The 14893-nt window shown below is 55.3% G+C and overlaps 2 protein-coding genes across 5 annotated transcripts; both read right to left on the bottom strand.

Annotated features, from left to right (window-relative positions):
- Nucleotides 1-500: 500 nt before the first annotated feature.
- Nucleotides 501-8967, bottom strand: FDXR (ferredoxin reductase). Of its 3 annotated transcripts, none has more exons than XM_085523157.1 (12): nucleotides 8921-8967; nucleotides 8504-8601; nucleotides 7017-7112; nucleotides 6054-6176; nucleotides 5824-5937; nucleotides 5398-5499; nucleotides 4923-5030; nucleotides 4633-4717; nucleotides 3808-4007; nucleotides 3319-3490; nucleotides 2688-2861; nucleotides 501-1995 (listed from the first exon to the last, which is right to left on the bottom strand). In XM_085523157.1, exons 1-12 carry the CDS (start codon nucleotides 8958-8960, stop codon nucleotides 1865-1867), a joined length of 1443 nt encoding a protein of 480 aa, XP_085379283.1. In that variant the 5' UTR covers nucleotides 8961-8967; the 3' UTR covers nucleotides 501-1864. The 3 variants fall into 3 exon arrangements, with proteins under 3 accessions (XP_085379283.1, XP_015735824.3, XP_085379284.1); XM_015880338.3 differs by having other exon boundaries at nucleotides 8684-8967; XM_085523158.1 differs by lacking the exons at nucleotides 7017-7112; nucleotides 8504-8601; nucleotides 8921-8967 and adding an exon at nucleotides 5223-5299.
- A 310-nt stretch (nucleotides 8968-9277) lies between these two features.
- On the bottom strand, nucleotides 9278-14097 carry FADS6 (fatty acid desaturase 6). Of its 2 annotated transcripts, XM_015880334.3 has the most exons (6): nucleotides 13122-14097; nucleotides 12162-12328; nucleotides 11789-11969; nucleotides 10961-11148; nucleotides 10397-10576; nucleotides 9278-9788 (listed from the first exon to the last, which is right to left on the bottom strand). In XM_015880334.3, exons 1-6 carry the CDS (start codon nucleotides 13867-13869, stop codon nucleotides 9639-9641), a joined length of 1614 nt encoding a protein of 537 aa, XP_015735820.2. In that variant the 5' UTR covers nucleotides 13870-14097; the 3' UTR covers nucleotides 9278-9638. The 2 variants fall into 2 exon arrangements, 1 of the variants encoding a protein (XP_015735820.2); XR_014936876.1 differs by lacking the exon at nucleotides 11789-11969 and having other exon boundaries at nucleotides 13122-13971.
- Nucleotides 14098-14893: the final 796 nt, after the last annotated feature.

Below are 14893 nucleotides of genomic sequence, written 5' to 3' on the forward strand. Positions count from 1 at the left end.
CAGCAAACGGCCGCAGGATGGAAAGCAGCACCCGCTGCTGGGAGGGACCCGGTCAGCACGGAGCACGAGGCGGGCAGCGCTGCCGCCCAGCCCCAACAGCCCCATCCCCATCCCCGGCCGCTCAGCGCCACCTAACGACACGGCCACGGGGACAAGGACATTCCCGGGGAACCAGAGGCTCGTCCCAAAGCATCACCTGCCCGGGAGCTCAGAGCAAGAACCGCAACCTGCGCCACGGCCACAAAAGCAGCTTAACATGAACATCCACAGGGTGTAAAAGAGAGCTCCGGGTTAGAGCCAGCCACTGCTCCCCCATCCACTCAAGGCAGCCACAACAGCCCCGTCACCACCAAACTTCCAGCTCTGTGCACAGCTTCACCCCCCGATTCCAAAGTGCCTGTTCAGCCCTGAGCCCAGAGCTGATGTAATCTCCTGCTTGAGAGTTCAGCATTAGGACGGCATCAGCCCTGCGACGTAACGAGAGCCACATCACACCAGCAGATGTTCCACAAAAGCTTTATTGCTCGTTTGCGTACGAGCTCCCAGTCCCACATTTCCTGAGTTCCTTAATGATCTTGCAAATGAGATTTAAATAGAAAAGGAAGGGGGAAAAAAAACCTACAGAAAAAAAAGAAAAGCCACTGATCCTCCTCGCCTGGGATCAGAGACAGACACGGGCACACAGCACCGGGATGGGGGTAAATCCTCCACCCCAGGAGGGAACGTGGAGATCGTAGCTAAGCATGGAACTGAGACAGTCGCTGCCATCTGCCCTGGCTTCATTTACCCCCCACCTCCATCACGGAGCCAAAGTTGTTTTTATACACAGCCACAAGCAACAGCCGCCCTCGCTGCTTCCACAGGTCAGAGCTGGGAGCAGCTCCAATCACACAGAGGTGACCACAGCGGTCAGGGGCAGCGTGGGTGGCAGCGGGGAGGGGGCCATGCCGGCCCGGCCTCTGCACCACGGATAAAGAGGAGATTACTGCTCGCAGCTTGTAATCTGGCTTAAACCCTGACACCGTCACCACGGTCAATTTAGGCTAAGAGAAGCATTTAATAAGCCTCAAAACATGCAGACAAAAAAACCCCAACCAACAGTGAGCAACGTGAAAGGGAGCAAGGCACTGCTGCATGATTCAGCTCCAGCAGGTTCCAACACACAGGGCATCTGCTGTGGTCCAGAACAAGACAGTTACGTGTCTGTTATCCCATCTCACTCCACAAGCTGGAACCCAGGCTATGATAGGGTCCAATTGAGGAAGGCAGAATGCAAACTAATGCCCTTGTCTGCTTTGTTTAGAGCTCCCAGCAGGCAGCAGTCCCTCCCTGCACAAGAGGAGCTGGCTGTTGCTGGGACAAGCAGCAGCAGACACGTGCTCGGCTGGCAGCTCCTGAGCACAAGGCAGTCACAAAGGAGCCAGACTCGAGTGGCAGGTCCAAATTGTCTTTCCTGGAAGGGTTTATTTTAAAACAATTATTATTAAAAAAAAAAGCCCACTCACACATGAATGAAAAGGCAATGAAGTCATTTGGCTTGAGAGGCTTAAAGGGGAGGCAGTAAGACACAACAAAGTTGCTCCGTGCTTCTTGCTCTGGGCACAGCATCAGGCCAAGGCTCCTGCCAAGCACGCAGCTCCCCTCACCTGCTCTGGCAAATCTGCCAATGCCAGAAGGACCCAGACAACACAAATCATCCCTAGAGATGTGGGGCCGGCCCACAGCCTCAGCTGCTCTGAGTCACTCACTCAGGGAACACAGAGTTCACTGTTACCAGAAGGTCCTGAGTGCCACGTTCATTCCCAGGTCGGCCACCAGCCCGGCGCTGCCCCAGGGCAGAACTGCATGGACCATCCCTGCAGCTTCAGTGACCGATCAGCTGCAGCATCTCCTGAGGATCCACTATCTTCTCCCGGGGTTTGCCAGCAGCTTTTCCTCTTGCCACTTCGGCAGCATCTATCTTCTCCCACTCTGAGAAGGAAACGGGACGGATCCCTGGGGTGATGGTGAGAGACAGAACTGAGACATCAACCAAGTGAAAACGAGTTCAGCCTCACCTCCCCATTAGCAGGGACCTGATGCGCAAGCAAACCCTGACCTTTTCCAACACAGCATCAGACTTTAGCATCGCACAGGAATAATAATTCCTAGCACCAGGAGGAGAGAGATTGTGGGTTCCAGTCAAATCTGATTAGTCAGACCTTTGCAAGCCATAACAACAGTGAGCACAGCACCACCTTAGGGGACAACACACTTACAAAACACTTCCAGTTCACTGTTAAACCTCAGACAGTTAAGAGGCAAACATACGTTTTAATTGAATGCCTTTAAACACTGCAGTAGTAAATGACTCTCTTGGGCATTTTAATCTTTTCCCCAATTTGCCTGGAAGGATTGCTAGGAAAACCATTCAAGAGCAATAACTTGCTGTCTACACCACTGACAGTGACATTTTGCCCACGGCCCATGGTGCTTTTAATGGCCTTTCCCAGAAAGCGGTCATTAACCGTAGCAATGATGCTGACTTCGAGAGAATCCAAGTCCTACCTGCACTTTGGAGCAACAAAATAGCAGCATAACCCACAGCCCCCAAGGGTGACATGTTGGACTCACTGCCCCAGGATGCCCAGATCCAGGATCTGTGTTGTACTTCATATCAGCTGCTATAGAGGCTGACACACACTCACCTCGACTCCGCAGGATGCTGCCCACAGCACCAAAACCTTCTCTGGAGACAGACACATCCAGCACACCCCCCTGGAGATCCTCCAGCACAGACTGCGCAGTGTCAAAGCTGTCATTCATGGTGGTGATGATCACACCCACGGGTCCTCTCTTCACCCACCCGCTGCAGTACAGACCTGCATGGGCACACACAGCAGCCAGGCTCAGTCTGGCACATGACCATGGACCCTCGTGGATGCCCAGTCCCAGCTTTGGATGTCACATCAAGCTGCAGGCAGCAGCATAATGCACCCCTGCTTTGGAGACAGAGTATAGTACTCTGACAGTGCTGTCACAGGAATCTCTGTACCTCCAGACAAGCACTAAGCAGCCAAATGGGTTGTACTGCTTCAGTAACAAGACTCCAAGGCCTAATAAAACAAAAACCAAACATGCCCTTCAGAGCCGTTTGCTAAAAAGTGCATGTCTCTAACGTTAGCTGGGACTGGGACAGGTCTCTAAGTCTGATTTTCTGTTCTGCTGCACAGCTGCCTTGTATTGGTGCCCCCAGGAAGCAGAGCTTCCCACCTTAAAGACCTCAACACACCAGCCGTGCTCCACCCACATCCCATAGGTGTCTCTGTAGATACAGACCTGGAACACCCATCACTCTGCCCGAGTTGTTGGGGATAATGCCGTGTTGGGTGTCGAAAGGTACCGCTGGGTCCAGGGGCAGGCTCCGGTAGCCAATGCTGCTGAGCACCAGCCCACACTCCAGCTCCTCCATGTCTCCTGTGGGGACAGCTTTGGCAGAGTCACCTGAACCCTGAGAGAGGGAAGAGGTCGCTGACTATGAGACAGTCACCAGATGAAGAACAAAAGATACTTCAGATACCCTTAATCCTCAGTGTAACTGCTAAAGGCCCTTCTGCAGCAGTGCTGGGAAAAAGCTCCCTTTAAAAATGGAATGGTTCTTGGTGGGAGAACCAGATTCCACGGCAGTCTACCACAAACCTCTCTGATCAGTCAGACAATGTGAAATCATCTTATAGAAAACAGCTGCCAAGGGCTACAGGGATGTACTGCTCAATCCCCAGCCCTTCTAGGGTCAGTCTGGCACCCAGGACCCCTTGAGAACCGTACCTCCAAGCGGGTCAGGGCCATGCGGACACCCCTCACCCGCATCCCATCAGCAGTGGGCAGCACCTCCTGGGGGCTACGCTGGAACTTCAAGCCCCACTGCCGGGGGACTGCAGCCTGTGCCACTGCTGCCTTCTCCCTGGGCTTCTCCAGGGCTGTTTTGATCATCAGCTCAGTCAGTCGTTTCCTGGGCCTGGGGGCATCTAAGAAGAGAGAGAGACCAGCAAGGAATGTCAGCAAAGCCCCTCAGGACACTTCATGGCCATATCAAGGCAGTTTTCAGTCATGTGTGAACGTCCATTTGGAGTCTGTCGTGCAGCTGGGAGTTCAGCACCTCTGAGATGACAAATGGCAGGTCAAAGTGACCAGGAGAGCTTCTGAGGCTTGATGCCAGTGGGACATACAAATCAAAGCTTGCAATGCTGCTGTCCTGCTGGCGCTCAGAGGCAGCAGCCTGTGGAGAAGAGCAAGTCTCTGGACATCCCTGAGCTCAGTGTTTTTTCCTTCTCACTCTGCAGGAAGCTTTTAAATCAAAAGCCTTGAGACCTCTCATGCGAGGCTCTCTCAGCCACCCCAAACCTCCAGCCCTCATCACTCAGACAGCAATTATATTCTAAGAAACAGTGCTGCTGTGGAAACATAGAAATAGGCTGCTCTCTGCTGTTTGAAGCCTCCCATCACTCTGTGAACAAGCCACACCACCCGTCTCTCACATGCCATGCACAGGATAAACATTTCCCAGATGCACATTCTGAGCACCTCCAGAACACTCCTGAATGTTTGTCAAGGTGAATCCCTGTCTGAAGGAACGTGACACACTTTCCTCACCTTTAACAGCATTTTCAAGGCCTGTGAAGTCAGCGGGGTTCAGGACAGGTTGGGTACCCGGCAGATTTATCATCTCCCGCAGCTCCTGGGAATTACAGGCAGGGAGATGTTACCTCTGGTGCAGAGATGCCATCCAACAGCCCCAGGCAAGTCCAGACTGGGAGGCAGCAAATGGCTGCAGGAACTAGGACACCCAGTCTCACACACCCACTGACAGGCAGCCTAGGGTCCAACTCTGAGAAAAACACTGCCCTCCAGCACCCCCTCCATAGAGACAGAGCGAACCTTACCTTGATAGTGAAAGCAACTTGGAGAGGTCCCCTTCTCCCAGCCAGCCACACACGCTTCACCTTGCTGCAGGCTAGAGCTGCCAAGGAGCTGTCAGTGATGTCTGTCTTCTGCAAGACAAAGACACATGACAGGAGGGTGGGATGAGGTCAGATCTGGAGGGAGCAAGAGGAAGGGACAGCCTCTGAAGGTGAAAAATCAGCGGAAAAGCAGGCTGTACATGCAATGTAATCCTTTAATTCTCATAGGAAATAAAGCCCAACTTTTTAGGTACCAGAATGGCTCCATTATTTTGTTCATACCTTATGGACTGTGGGGCAGCAGCCTTCCCTGATGAAAGAGCCCAAGGGCAAAGAGGACTCAGGAAGTATATTCTCAGCTGAAACACATCTCTTTCTCCTAAGAATTGGCTGAAACCAGCAAAACCCAGCACCCACCCAGCAGAGAGCAGCTCTGGGTCACAGCACCCCGACTCACCTTGAGGAAATCCAGCGGGGAAAGGAGAATGCGGGCGATATCCAGAGCCACGTTGCCATGGCCCAAGATCAGCGCTGTTTCACAGCTTAGGTCAGGCTTCAGCTGCAGGGAGCAAAACACCCTTCCATGAGCAAACTCACCAGGCCTCTATGACATCCATCCCCCTGGACCCATGCCTACCACCCAAATTCCCTTCTGCAGGTTCCCATCTGGCCTGGCCAAAATACACTGCCAACCTACAGAGCCAGCTAATCTGCTCTCACTGATGCGCAAATTGTTCACATTTCTACCATCTAAGAAGGATTTAGCATGGTTCTTGCTAATCTTTTCCAATTGCAGGCCTTTCAGGATTTAATCTGGAGCTGGATGTCAGCATTCAGATACAGCATGGGAAGGAAAGGCAGGGAAACAAACTACTGTACTCACATCTCGGTTCTCAGGCACTCCATTGTACCAGCCCACAAAGGCTCGGGCTGAGTAAACCCCACGGAGGTTCTCCCCTGGGATCCCCAGAACCCGGTTGTCTTCAGCACCATAACTCTAGGAACACACAGACACAGAAAAGTTGGCATGTGCAGGGTTTGATACTGAAACACAAGTCTTCCCTTCTGGCAATTGCTGTTGCCAGGACACTCCATTTGCCCACCCTCACTCACCAGCACCACGGCATGGTACGCCTGCTGCAGCTCTGCCACTGTGACGTCCCTTCCCACAGTGACATTCCCATAGTAGGCACAGCGATCTGAACGTGCAGTTTGTGTGAACGTGTTGATCACATTCTGCCAAGATCAAATAAAACCAAACAAGCAACATTATGTTCAGACCACAGCTGGTCCAAGGTCCATGTCCCCATTCCGCTCAGCCTTGAAATGTTTCTTCCTGTCTTTGATTTGGTTATTCTGAGGCTCTTATCAATCAGCAGTCACAGATAACTAACGCACTGTGAGATAAACAGAGAGCAGACTTGGCACAGTTTCCACCTCCCCTTGTGGAAACAAAACTCTATTTTTTGCACCCACCTGGAGAAGATGGGGCCATTTTAATACCTTCGACCCCTCTGAGTAAAGCCTGCTGTAGGAGAACACCCCTTCCCAAGGTGATGCTTGCAAAGGAGCCCCGTCAAACAATTCCTTCCATTCATGGTGCTCCCTGTCAGACCCTACTGGTTTCAAACCTTCCTGAAAGCCACTACACCGAGAGGACACAAGGGAGGACAGCAGCCCAAGTCCTTTCTTCCGAGTGACTGAGGCTATTCAGCAGAACCACTGCTTTCCCTCCAGGTACAACCAGACGTACAGTGGAATGGAACAGCTCTCCCAAACCCATGTATATCCTTTATATCCATACTTCTGGTTTTTCGGATCACAAATGCATGCATTTTGTTCTGACAATCTCCTGAGATTAAATGAGTAACCATTACAAGATACTGCTCCATCTGCATCTCCTGTGTCCTCCCACTGCAACCACCTTCACCTCAGATACAACATACAGGGCTTTGAGGACACTGAAGGGCTGCTCCAGCACCACAGCCCCTGATCAAAGTGAGCCATGCAGCCAGCATGGCCTGCACTCACCACCACATGCAAACATGTGGGCAAGGGAAGGAAGTCAGCACTGACCTTCACTTCAGGGTGATCTGGTGCCACTCCAAAACGGACAAGCCCGAATGGAACAGGCAGCTTCTCATAGATGTCCACTTGTGCCAGGTCATTGTGCTAAAGGAGAGTCAAGGTTAAGGAATGAGGACAGAAAGGCCTCATTAAGCCCAGCAGCTCCGGAGGGATGCACACCACTTGTCTACCACTGGGGGAAATGCAGGGCAAGAGGGAGTGCTGCACAAAAATCCTGCAGCCAGAAACTGGTGAAGAGAAGGGAAGACATCCTGTTCTAGACTCCTCAATGCTCCTTTACACACAAGCCATTACCTGATCCTGCCAGCTCAGACTGCAAGATGCAACAGAGATTGTAAAGGCAATAACTGCACCTTTTGGGGGCTCTCTCCTTACTCCCATCCCACAGCCCTGCTTCTATGCTGACCTCGTGGCTGTCTTGCTGGGCAAAAAGCACCGAACACAGCCCCCTCTGTGCTGCTGGACACAGGCTGTGACAACAGCCTGAGGGCACCCTGAGCTGAGTCACCTCCATGTTCGGGCCAGAGCTTCATGCAGCTGTTTTGCTGTGAGGCTTTTGTTATCTTCTACTTTCAGTCAGCTTCTTCCTGGAGATTAGGCAGCCCTGAAATTTGTCCCTGAGGCTTTTCAATGGCTAATTTCCAAAATATATCAGAGACATCACAGAACATGGAGTTAATGATGGGGTTGAGCTGCTGCTCCTCTGGTCAGTAACAGCAGTTCGGTTTTATGTTTCAGACTCATTTCCCATCAGAGATTAGCTCAAGCATTAACACCTACAGGGCAAAGGATTACCATTCTGCCCCACCTCAAGTGGAGGAGGAGTCAGGAAGGCAGGGGATGTCACCTGTGTTGGTGAGCACCACCTCCAGACAAAGCAGATCTCTGCTGGTTATTTGATTCCAGAAGAGTCATAGAATTCTAAAATGATCTGAGTTGGAAGAGACGTTTAAAAGCCATTTATTCCAACCCCAATTAAACGAGCAAGGCCATCAGGTTGTTCAGATCCCTCTCCAGCCTCACCATGGGCATCTTCATGGACAGGGCACCCACAGCCTCTCTGTGAAGCCTCTGCCAGTGCTTCACTACCCTCACTGTAAAAAACTTCTTTATACCCAACCCAGGTCTCATCTCTTTTAGTTTGAAACCATCTCATTCATGACAGACCCTGTTACAGAGCCTGCCTCCTCCCTTACAGTTCCCTTTTAGATACTGAAGGCGTCTCTCGGTTGTCCCTGGAGCCTTTTCCTCTCCCGGCTGAGCAGCCCCATCTCTCACACCGTCCCCATAGGAGGCGTTTCACCCTTCGGCATCACCGGGTCGAACTCACATAACAAACACGGCCGGGCCGCCCAACTCAGCCCCGCAGGGAAAGGAGGAGCCCGCGGGGCCAGGGCCGCCCCGAGCCGGGTCGGACCGCGCTGCAGTGCGAGGTGCCGCACAACCCGCAGCGCCCCGCCCCCCCGCAGCGCTACCTTCAGGATGTGCTGAGCCGTGTAGAACCCCGCGGGGCCGCTGCCCACCACGCAGATCTTCGGGACCGGGGCACGAGCGGAGAACCAGCGGCGGAGACCTGCGGGAAACGGGGCGGTGAGAAACGAAACGAGGGACCGGGGGGTGAGGCCGAGCCGCGGGATCCCGGCCCGCACACGCACCCGCACGGGCTGGAGCCGCCATCGCCTCGTCGGTCCCGGGGCGCGGCCGCTCCCCGTCCCCATATACCGGGGTGGAACCGCCCCAAGGCCGCCCCAACCCCGCCCGGCCCCGCGGCCTTGGCGCTCTCGGAGCCGCCGCCTCATCGCCGTGCGGCCGCGCACTGTCACCCCGCGGCACGTGGCACCCCGGGCTCTCTCTCCCATCGCTCCCGGCTCCCCCCGCCCCGCTCCGCTCACCGGCCCGGCCTCCCCTCCATCCCGCGCCGCCCGCTCCCATCCCTCCTGCCGCGGCCCCTTCGACCAATCACAAGGCGACACTCAGCATAACCCCGCCCCCAAGGCCGGAAGGAGCATAGAGAGGAAGGGAGGGCAGGGCTCTTCCGGCGCCGCTCTGGCCCGCTCTCTCTATGGTCAAAGCCTCCACGGTACCTCGGTGGGACGCGCCCCCAGCGCCGGCCCCGAATGGCGATTCCTTATTCATCTCCGAGACGGGTCCGAAGGGAGGAAGCTCCTTTGTAAGCAGGAGAGCTGCCCCACAGCCCCACGTTCCAATGACAAAAAGCAGAAATAAAGCCACACTCCAACACCTTGGGCTGAATTTGCCAAATCCATGTTCCCAGGAGAGGCCGGTTCCCCCCATCCCACCAGGTAAAGCACGTGGCGCTGACACCCCCCGCCCCCAGCACAGCTCGTGGGTAACACCCGGTGACAGCCCCACCGGCTGCTCCTGCAGCAGGACACAGCCCAGGGGCTGCGCTGCTTTGCTTTGCTTTGCTCTCCCCGAGCAAGAAAGACGTGAGGGTAGAACCGAGCCCTGTCCATCAGCAGCTGCCAGGGGCACAGACCCCACACAGCCCCCACACACACACACAGCCCCCACACAGCCCCCACACAGCACCCGCTGCTCAGCATCAGGACAGTGGGAGGAACGTTTCCTGCAGCCACCAGCCCCATCTCACTGGATTCCCACCAGCTCCGTGATGGGCGGCGCATGGACCATCAGCTCCTCGTACTTCTGCAGGAAGAGCCGGAGCCGGGAGCCGTAGGTGTCCTCATTGTAGGGCAGCTGCTTCTCCTTCAGGTACTGCGACACGATGGGTTTGATCTGTGGAGACAAAGGGACTCTGCATTTGCAAGCTGGGCCAGAGCACGGCCCTGCCCAGGAGCCAGCCATCCCCTGTGCGGTGCGGGAGCACAGATCAGCTGCAACAGCTTTGCTGTGAAAACTGAGAGGAAGGTGATTTCCAATTGCAGCAACACAGGGAGTTCCCCTGGCAAACGCCTTCGTAGAATTAGGATGGATTCCTTAACGAGGCTTTTAATGAGGGTTGGCCCTACGTGCTCCCACTTGTACCTGTGTTCATCCCCATGTGATGGGGACAGGAGGGGCAAGAGCCCACCACCTACCCACCACCGTGTGACATGAACTGCCCCATTGCAGCCTCCTCACAATAGCTTCATTCTCATCCATAAATGATGTTGAAAATAAGGTGTTATGGGATGGAGATCCCGGCCTTTGGATCTCCCCCAGCCAAGGACAGCATCCCAAATTTTCAGTGCATCCCTTGGGGCAACAAGGATGGGCACAACCAAAACTACTGGAGCCTGGCACAGACCCCAGGTGAACTCATAACACTTAGCACAGTACTTGAGATGCATCCCATGTGGACAGGCAGGAGGATCCCACACCAGCTGTGGAGGGGACTGACTCACCTTGAGGCACATGTTGTCAGACAGGCTGGGGAACAGGTGGTGCTCCACGTGGCAGCTGATGAGCGAGTGACCAAAGCACCAGTCAAGCAGTGCATTGCGGGGCAGGTTGAGCACACCCAGACTCATCTGCTGGATGCGCTTGGGCTTCCGATCAGCCGCAAACATGGGGAGGCCGATGTGCTGCAGGAGAAGCATGCTGGGTCGCTGCACCCTCCTGTCCTTGAGCTCACAACACACACAGACCTACCATCCTCAGGCCCTGTGCCCCAGCAGAACCTCAAGCTGTTGTGCCAAACTCCTCCCTCCAGCCCAGGAGCTACATCTCCATTTGCATCTCCAAGTGCAAACACACCAACACCCCAGCCCCACAGACCACAAAGAGACATCACCCAGCCCTTCCTGCTCCCCCAACCCTGCCTTTCCCCTTCCCCCCCCCCATAGTGTTCCCATTACATCAGCACAGTGGAGATTACAGCCAAGATTGCTCAACCTGAGCTGATGGCAGCCTGCAAGGTCAGGCTCAACGCCCAGCACCACTGGGACATCTTAGAGCTTCATTCCCACCTGGAATATGTTGACGTGGATGTAGGGGTGGGCCAGGAGAGAGCGGGTGAGCAGCATGCAGAGCAGGGCAGACCACGGCGACTGGAAGCCCGAGACGTGGCGCAGCAGGCAGTAATGGCAGCACAGCCCCAGCAACATGATGCAGACAGTGCGGAGAGCAGCCCTCATCTCCACGTTCCTCAGCAAGTCTGTGCCAGGAAGAAAGAACTGGAATGTGGTGATGGCCCACCCACCCTTCATCTCCCTTTCTCCCAAACATAGTGATGTGGCTTAGCAGGCGTGGTGGGGATGGATCAGGGTTGGACACTGTGATCTCAGTGGTCTTTCCCAACCTTGTGACTCTATGATAATGCTGATTTGGGGGGCTGGAGGTGTCCCCATGGCAGGACCCTGTCCCAGCATTAGGGCAGGTGCTGGGACACTCAGGCTATAAGATCTGGATGCATACTCATCTCGGGTGCCTCCACTCCCAGCAGTGCCCAGTGGGCAGTGCTCCAATAGCCTGTCAATAGCTCCTGGGCTTTTCTCCCTCCATTATTTCTTGGCACTATTATTTCTTCCAAGTCACTGCTTTGTCTGCTTGTTGTGCCCCATCCCACCACCACACACGCCTCTGCAATGCTCCCACCAACCCACCCACCCAGACCTTGCTACAGCCAAATAACCAGTTAAAGGAAAACAAATCTGGGACACTTTAAGCTCATGAGGGCTTTTGTCAGAACTTTCAGTGCTTGATCAAAGGAAATTCTGAAGCATTTCTGAGCATCAGCAAAAAGGAGAGAAGTAAGTGAGCTCAGCATGCCCAGCATCCCAGCCCAAGGCACACACCTAGTGCAACCAGGGGGGTTATGATGGGCACAGCGAGCGGCATGATGAACATATAGATGTAGCGGTTCAGGAAAGGCAGCTTCCAGGTGCTGGAGTCCCCCAGGCCAATGACATTGGTGTAGCCATGGTGGAGCTTCACATGGTTGTAGCTGGCCTGCTCGGCCGTGAATGCTGAGAAGAACTGGGTGAGAAAGAAAGGCTGAGAGGTAACGGCCTTCAGCTGCACCAGGGGGGAGGTTCAGGCTGGGAACTAGGAGAAATTTCTTCTCAAAGCAGAAATCATCCCCACCACTCACTCTCTTCCATGGGTTATATTCCCAGTGCTCAGCGATGAGGTGCTTATGGGAGGGTGGGGGGGACAATTCACACTCACCTCAATGAAGAAGACAGCCCACATTTTGCCCCAGGACTTGGACTTGGTCAGGGCGTTGTGGCTGGCGAGGTGGCTGCCCTTCACAGCCAGGGTGTGATATCCCACGCCAAGGATGAAGACACCCAGCAGGAAGGGGATGGTGTGGGCTGAACGCAAGCACAGGAATCCTGTGGAAAAAGCCCGGGGCAGGAGCTCAGTCATCACTGCTGCTCACAGCCAGGACTGAGAGGTGTTGCCACACTAAAACACATTACGGCCTGCTGCCCTAAACTTGTTTTTCAGACATAATTACAGGTATCCAAACTGCCTGAGCCAGCCAGCATCCCTGCACAGCACCCTCTGTGGCTGAGCTTCCAGCTGCAATGGCAGCAGACATTGCTAGGGAGGCACCCAGCTGTCCCCATCCCAGCAAGGGAACCTGCACACACCTCCTGGCTTCAGGTGCAAACCAGAGGAACCCCAGGATGCGCGCAAGAGAGAACAACCAGCTGTGAAAACCATGGGGCTCCATACGTTGGACAGACTTGGTGGCAGTTTCATGCCTACATAGGTTTACAAACTCCTCTAGGACAGGATTTTTCAGGGGACAAATACAGTTCTGCAATGATTGCAGCAGCCCCAGGTGTTCAAAAGCAGAATCAGCCCAGAGAGTCCAGCCCAGCAGCCCCTGCACCCACCATTGCTCAGGGCATCCCCACCCAAACCCCTTGGGTTCCCTGCCCAGCTGCTGGGCACACACAGCTCTGTGCACCACCTGGTCCTCCCCACCCCAGTTCCATTCAGTGCAGGTTTCCAGCATGGTCAGGGTGCCCCAGCAAAGGGCAAAGGGTTTATTGCAGTTTTGTCACAGCTTGACAGGCTTCCAATAGGCTTCCAACACAAAGTCCTTTGCTCTCAGCAAAATTTCACCAATGTGAAAGCAGCAAAAGGCAGCAGGACCCCAAGGGGGCTGGCTCTTACCTGCTGGCAGTGCTAGGAGACTGCAGCTGAGGATGCAGATGTCCACGCCGTGCCTCTCCCACCAGCTGCTGCTCCTCACCACCTTCTGCACCCTCTCCGAGAGCTCGGCCATCAGTGCTTCCCCACTCCTCACCCTCTGCAGGGCCCTGCACGCGTCTTCTCCCCGTCCGGAGGTCAAACCTCCATCATCCAGCTCCGGCCACAGCTCCTCATCCTCTCCCGTCACCCCCGTCCTGCTGACATCGGGAGCCGGCTGGTCCTGGTACGGGGTGTCCCGTGTCCCCTCGCAGCCGGTGACGCCGCAGTGATGCTGGCCGCTCCTCCTGGCCGCCCCGCTGTCCCCCAGAGGCATCTCCCGGCGCACGGCGGTGACACGGCGCAGAGCCCACAGCCCCCGCTGCCCCGGCCTCGTCCCTCCCGCGTCCCTCAGTCCCCAGCGCTGCCGCCGGGCTCCGGGGAAAAATAGCGAGAACGATCGTATGACCCCAAAGCCGAGGAGCGCGGGGAGGCGCCGCGCCGGCACCGCACGCAGCTCTGCCCGACGCCGCGGAGGTGCGGGAGGGAGGAGCGGGGCCGGCGGGGGAGGAGGCTGAATGCAGATGAGCGACCGCAGGAATCCGCCCGGTGCCCATTTCGGGAAGAGCCGGGGACGGGAAAAAGGTGAGAAAGTGACGGAGAGACGCGAGGAGATGCTGAAGGGAAAGGAGCCCAAAGCAGGAAACAGCGCCAGAAAACCCAGGCGGAGCATCTCGGGACAGGGCTTCGCTTCCAACGGAGACAGAATTCCTGGGAGGAAGCCGGGGAGCAGCGAAAAACCAAGAAGTCCCCACCAAAAGTTGCACCATCTCAACCAGAAGGCGCTGATCCCCTCAAACCCCACAGCACTGACATCTGCTTTGCTGCACCCGATGATGGGCTGCCATGGCCTCAAAATGGGATGAACTCTGGGCTCAGCCGACTCCTGCAGTGATCCGCAGGGGTCACTGCATTGCACCGCACCACGTTCTGAGCCCCAGAGGATTCGTGTCACACCCTGAAATAATTCAAAAGATAAAATAGAATCACATGCTGCAAAAGGGCAGAACAACGAGCACACTGCAGTGCTGCTGTAAGAGAAAACCGAGCGGCTCTGCAGTGTATACTCACTTTGTGAAAGAGTTTCCAGAGCCACTAAAAAAACCTCAGCATCCACAAGCTACAGTGGGCACGTCCAGCATTTCACTTTGGTGCAGAGCTCCTTTCAACACCGCCTCATTAGCAGGGGAAGCCCAGGGCTGAGCAGAACCCTCACGTGGTGCAGGTTGCACTAATGTGGCACTGGACACAGCATTGGGAAGCTTTACAGGCACATTCTGACCAACAGCCTCGTTACTGGAGGAACAGGGTAGGAGTCAGTGCCACCACCAGAGGACAGTGGCAGCACAGTGAGAGGCTGCTCTGAGTGCTAGAGGGCCAAAGGTGAGCTGCGGCACAGCCAACCTTGCACAACTGCAGGATGGGGCAGGACTGTCCTGTGGCAGCGGTGGAGGAGGAGGTGTGGATCACTGTCAGGTCCAGGAGCAGTCAGAGGCAGCAGGTGAGGTTGGGCTACTTGTTGCAAGGATCTGGTGGGCACCAGCACTGATTGGCACCAACAAGTTAATGAATGACCTCAGGTACACACGGGGCTCCCCAGCTCAGGAGGAAGATGAGCAGCTCTCCTGAATAGCACAGCTCCCTTTGCTGCCCTCCCTTCCCAGGAGCCAGGATAGTGTCTGACCTCAGCAGAGGGG

This window comes from Coturnix japonica, chromosome 23 (assembly GCF_054131305.1).
Source record: "Coturnix japonica strain WE chromosome 23, WE-NBRP24, whole genome shotgun sequence".
Lineage (NCBI taxonomy): Eukaryota > Metazoa > Chordata > Aves > Galliformes > Phasianidae > Coturnix > Coturnix japonica.

Excerpts from the sequence above, each read along its gene's own strand:
- FDXR (XM_015880338.3), bottom strand. The coding sequence starts at position 8,960 with ATGGGAGCGGGCGGCGCGGGATGGAGGGGAGGCCGGGCCGGTGAGCGG. Across the intron at positions 8,602-8,683 it reads GGCGGCTCCAGCCCGTGCGG|GTCTCCGCCGCTGGTTCTCC; the intron begins GTGCGTGTGCGG and ends CGTTTCCCGCAG. Across the intron at positions 7,113-8,503 it reads CGGCTCAGCACATCCTGAAG|CACAATGACCTGGCACAAGT; the intron begins GTAGCGCTGCGG and ends ACTCTCCTTTAG.
- FADS6 (XM_015880334.3), bottom strand. The coding sequence starts at position 13,869 with ATGCTCCGCCTGGGTTTTCTGGCGCTGTTTCCTGCTTTGGGCTCCTTT. Across the intron at positions 11,149-11,788 it reads AACCCCCCTGGTTGCACTAG|ACTTGCTGAGGAACGTGGAG; the intron begins GTGTGTGCCTTG and ends TTCCTGGCACAG. Across the intron at positions 10,577-10,960 it reads TCCACGTCAACATATTCCAG|CACATCGGCCTCCCCATGTT; the intron begins GTGGGAATGAAG and ends CTTCTCCTGCAG.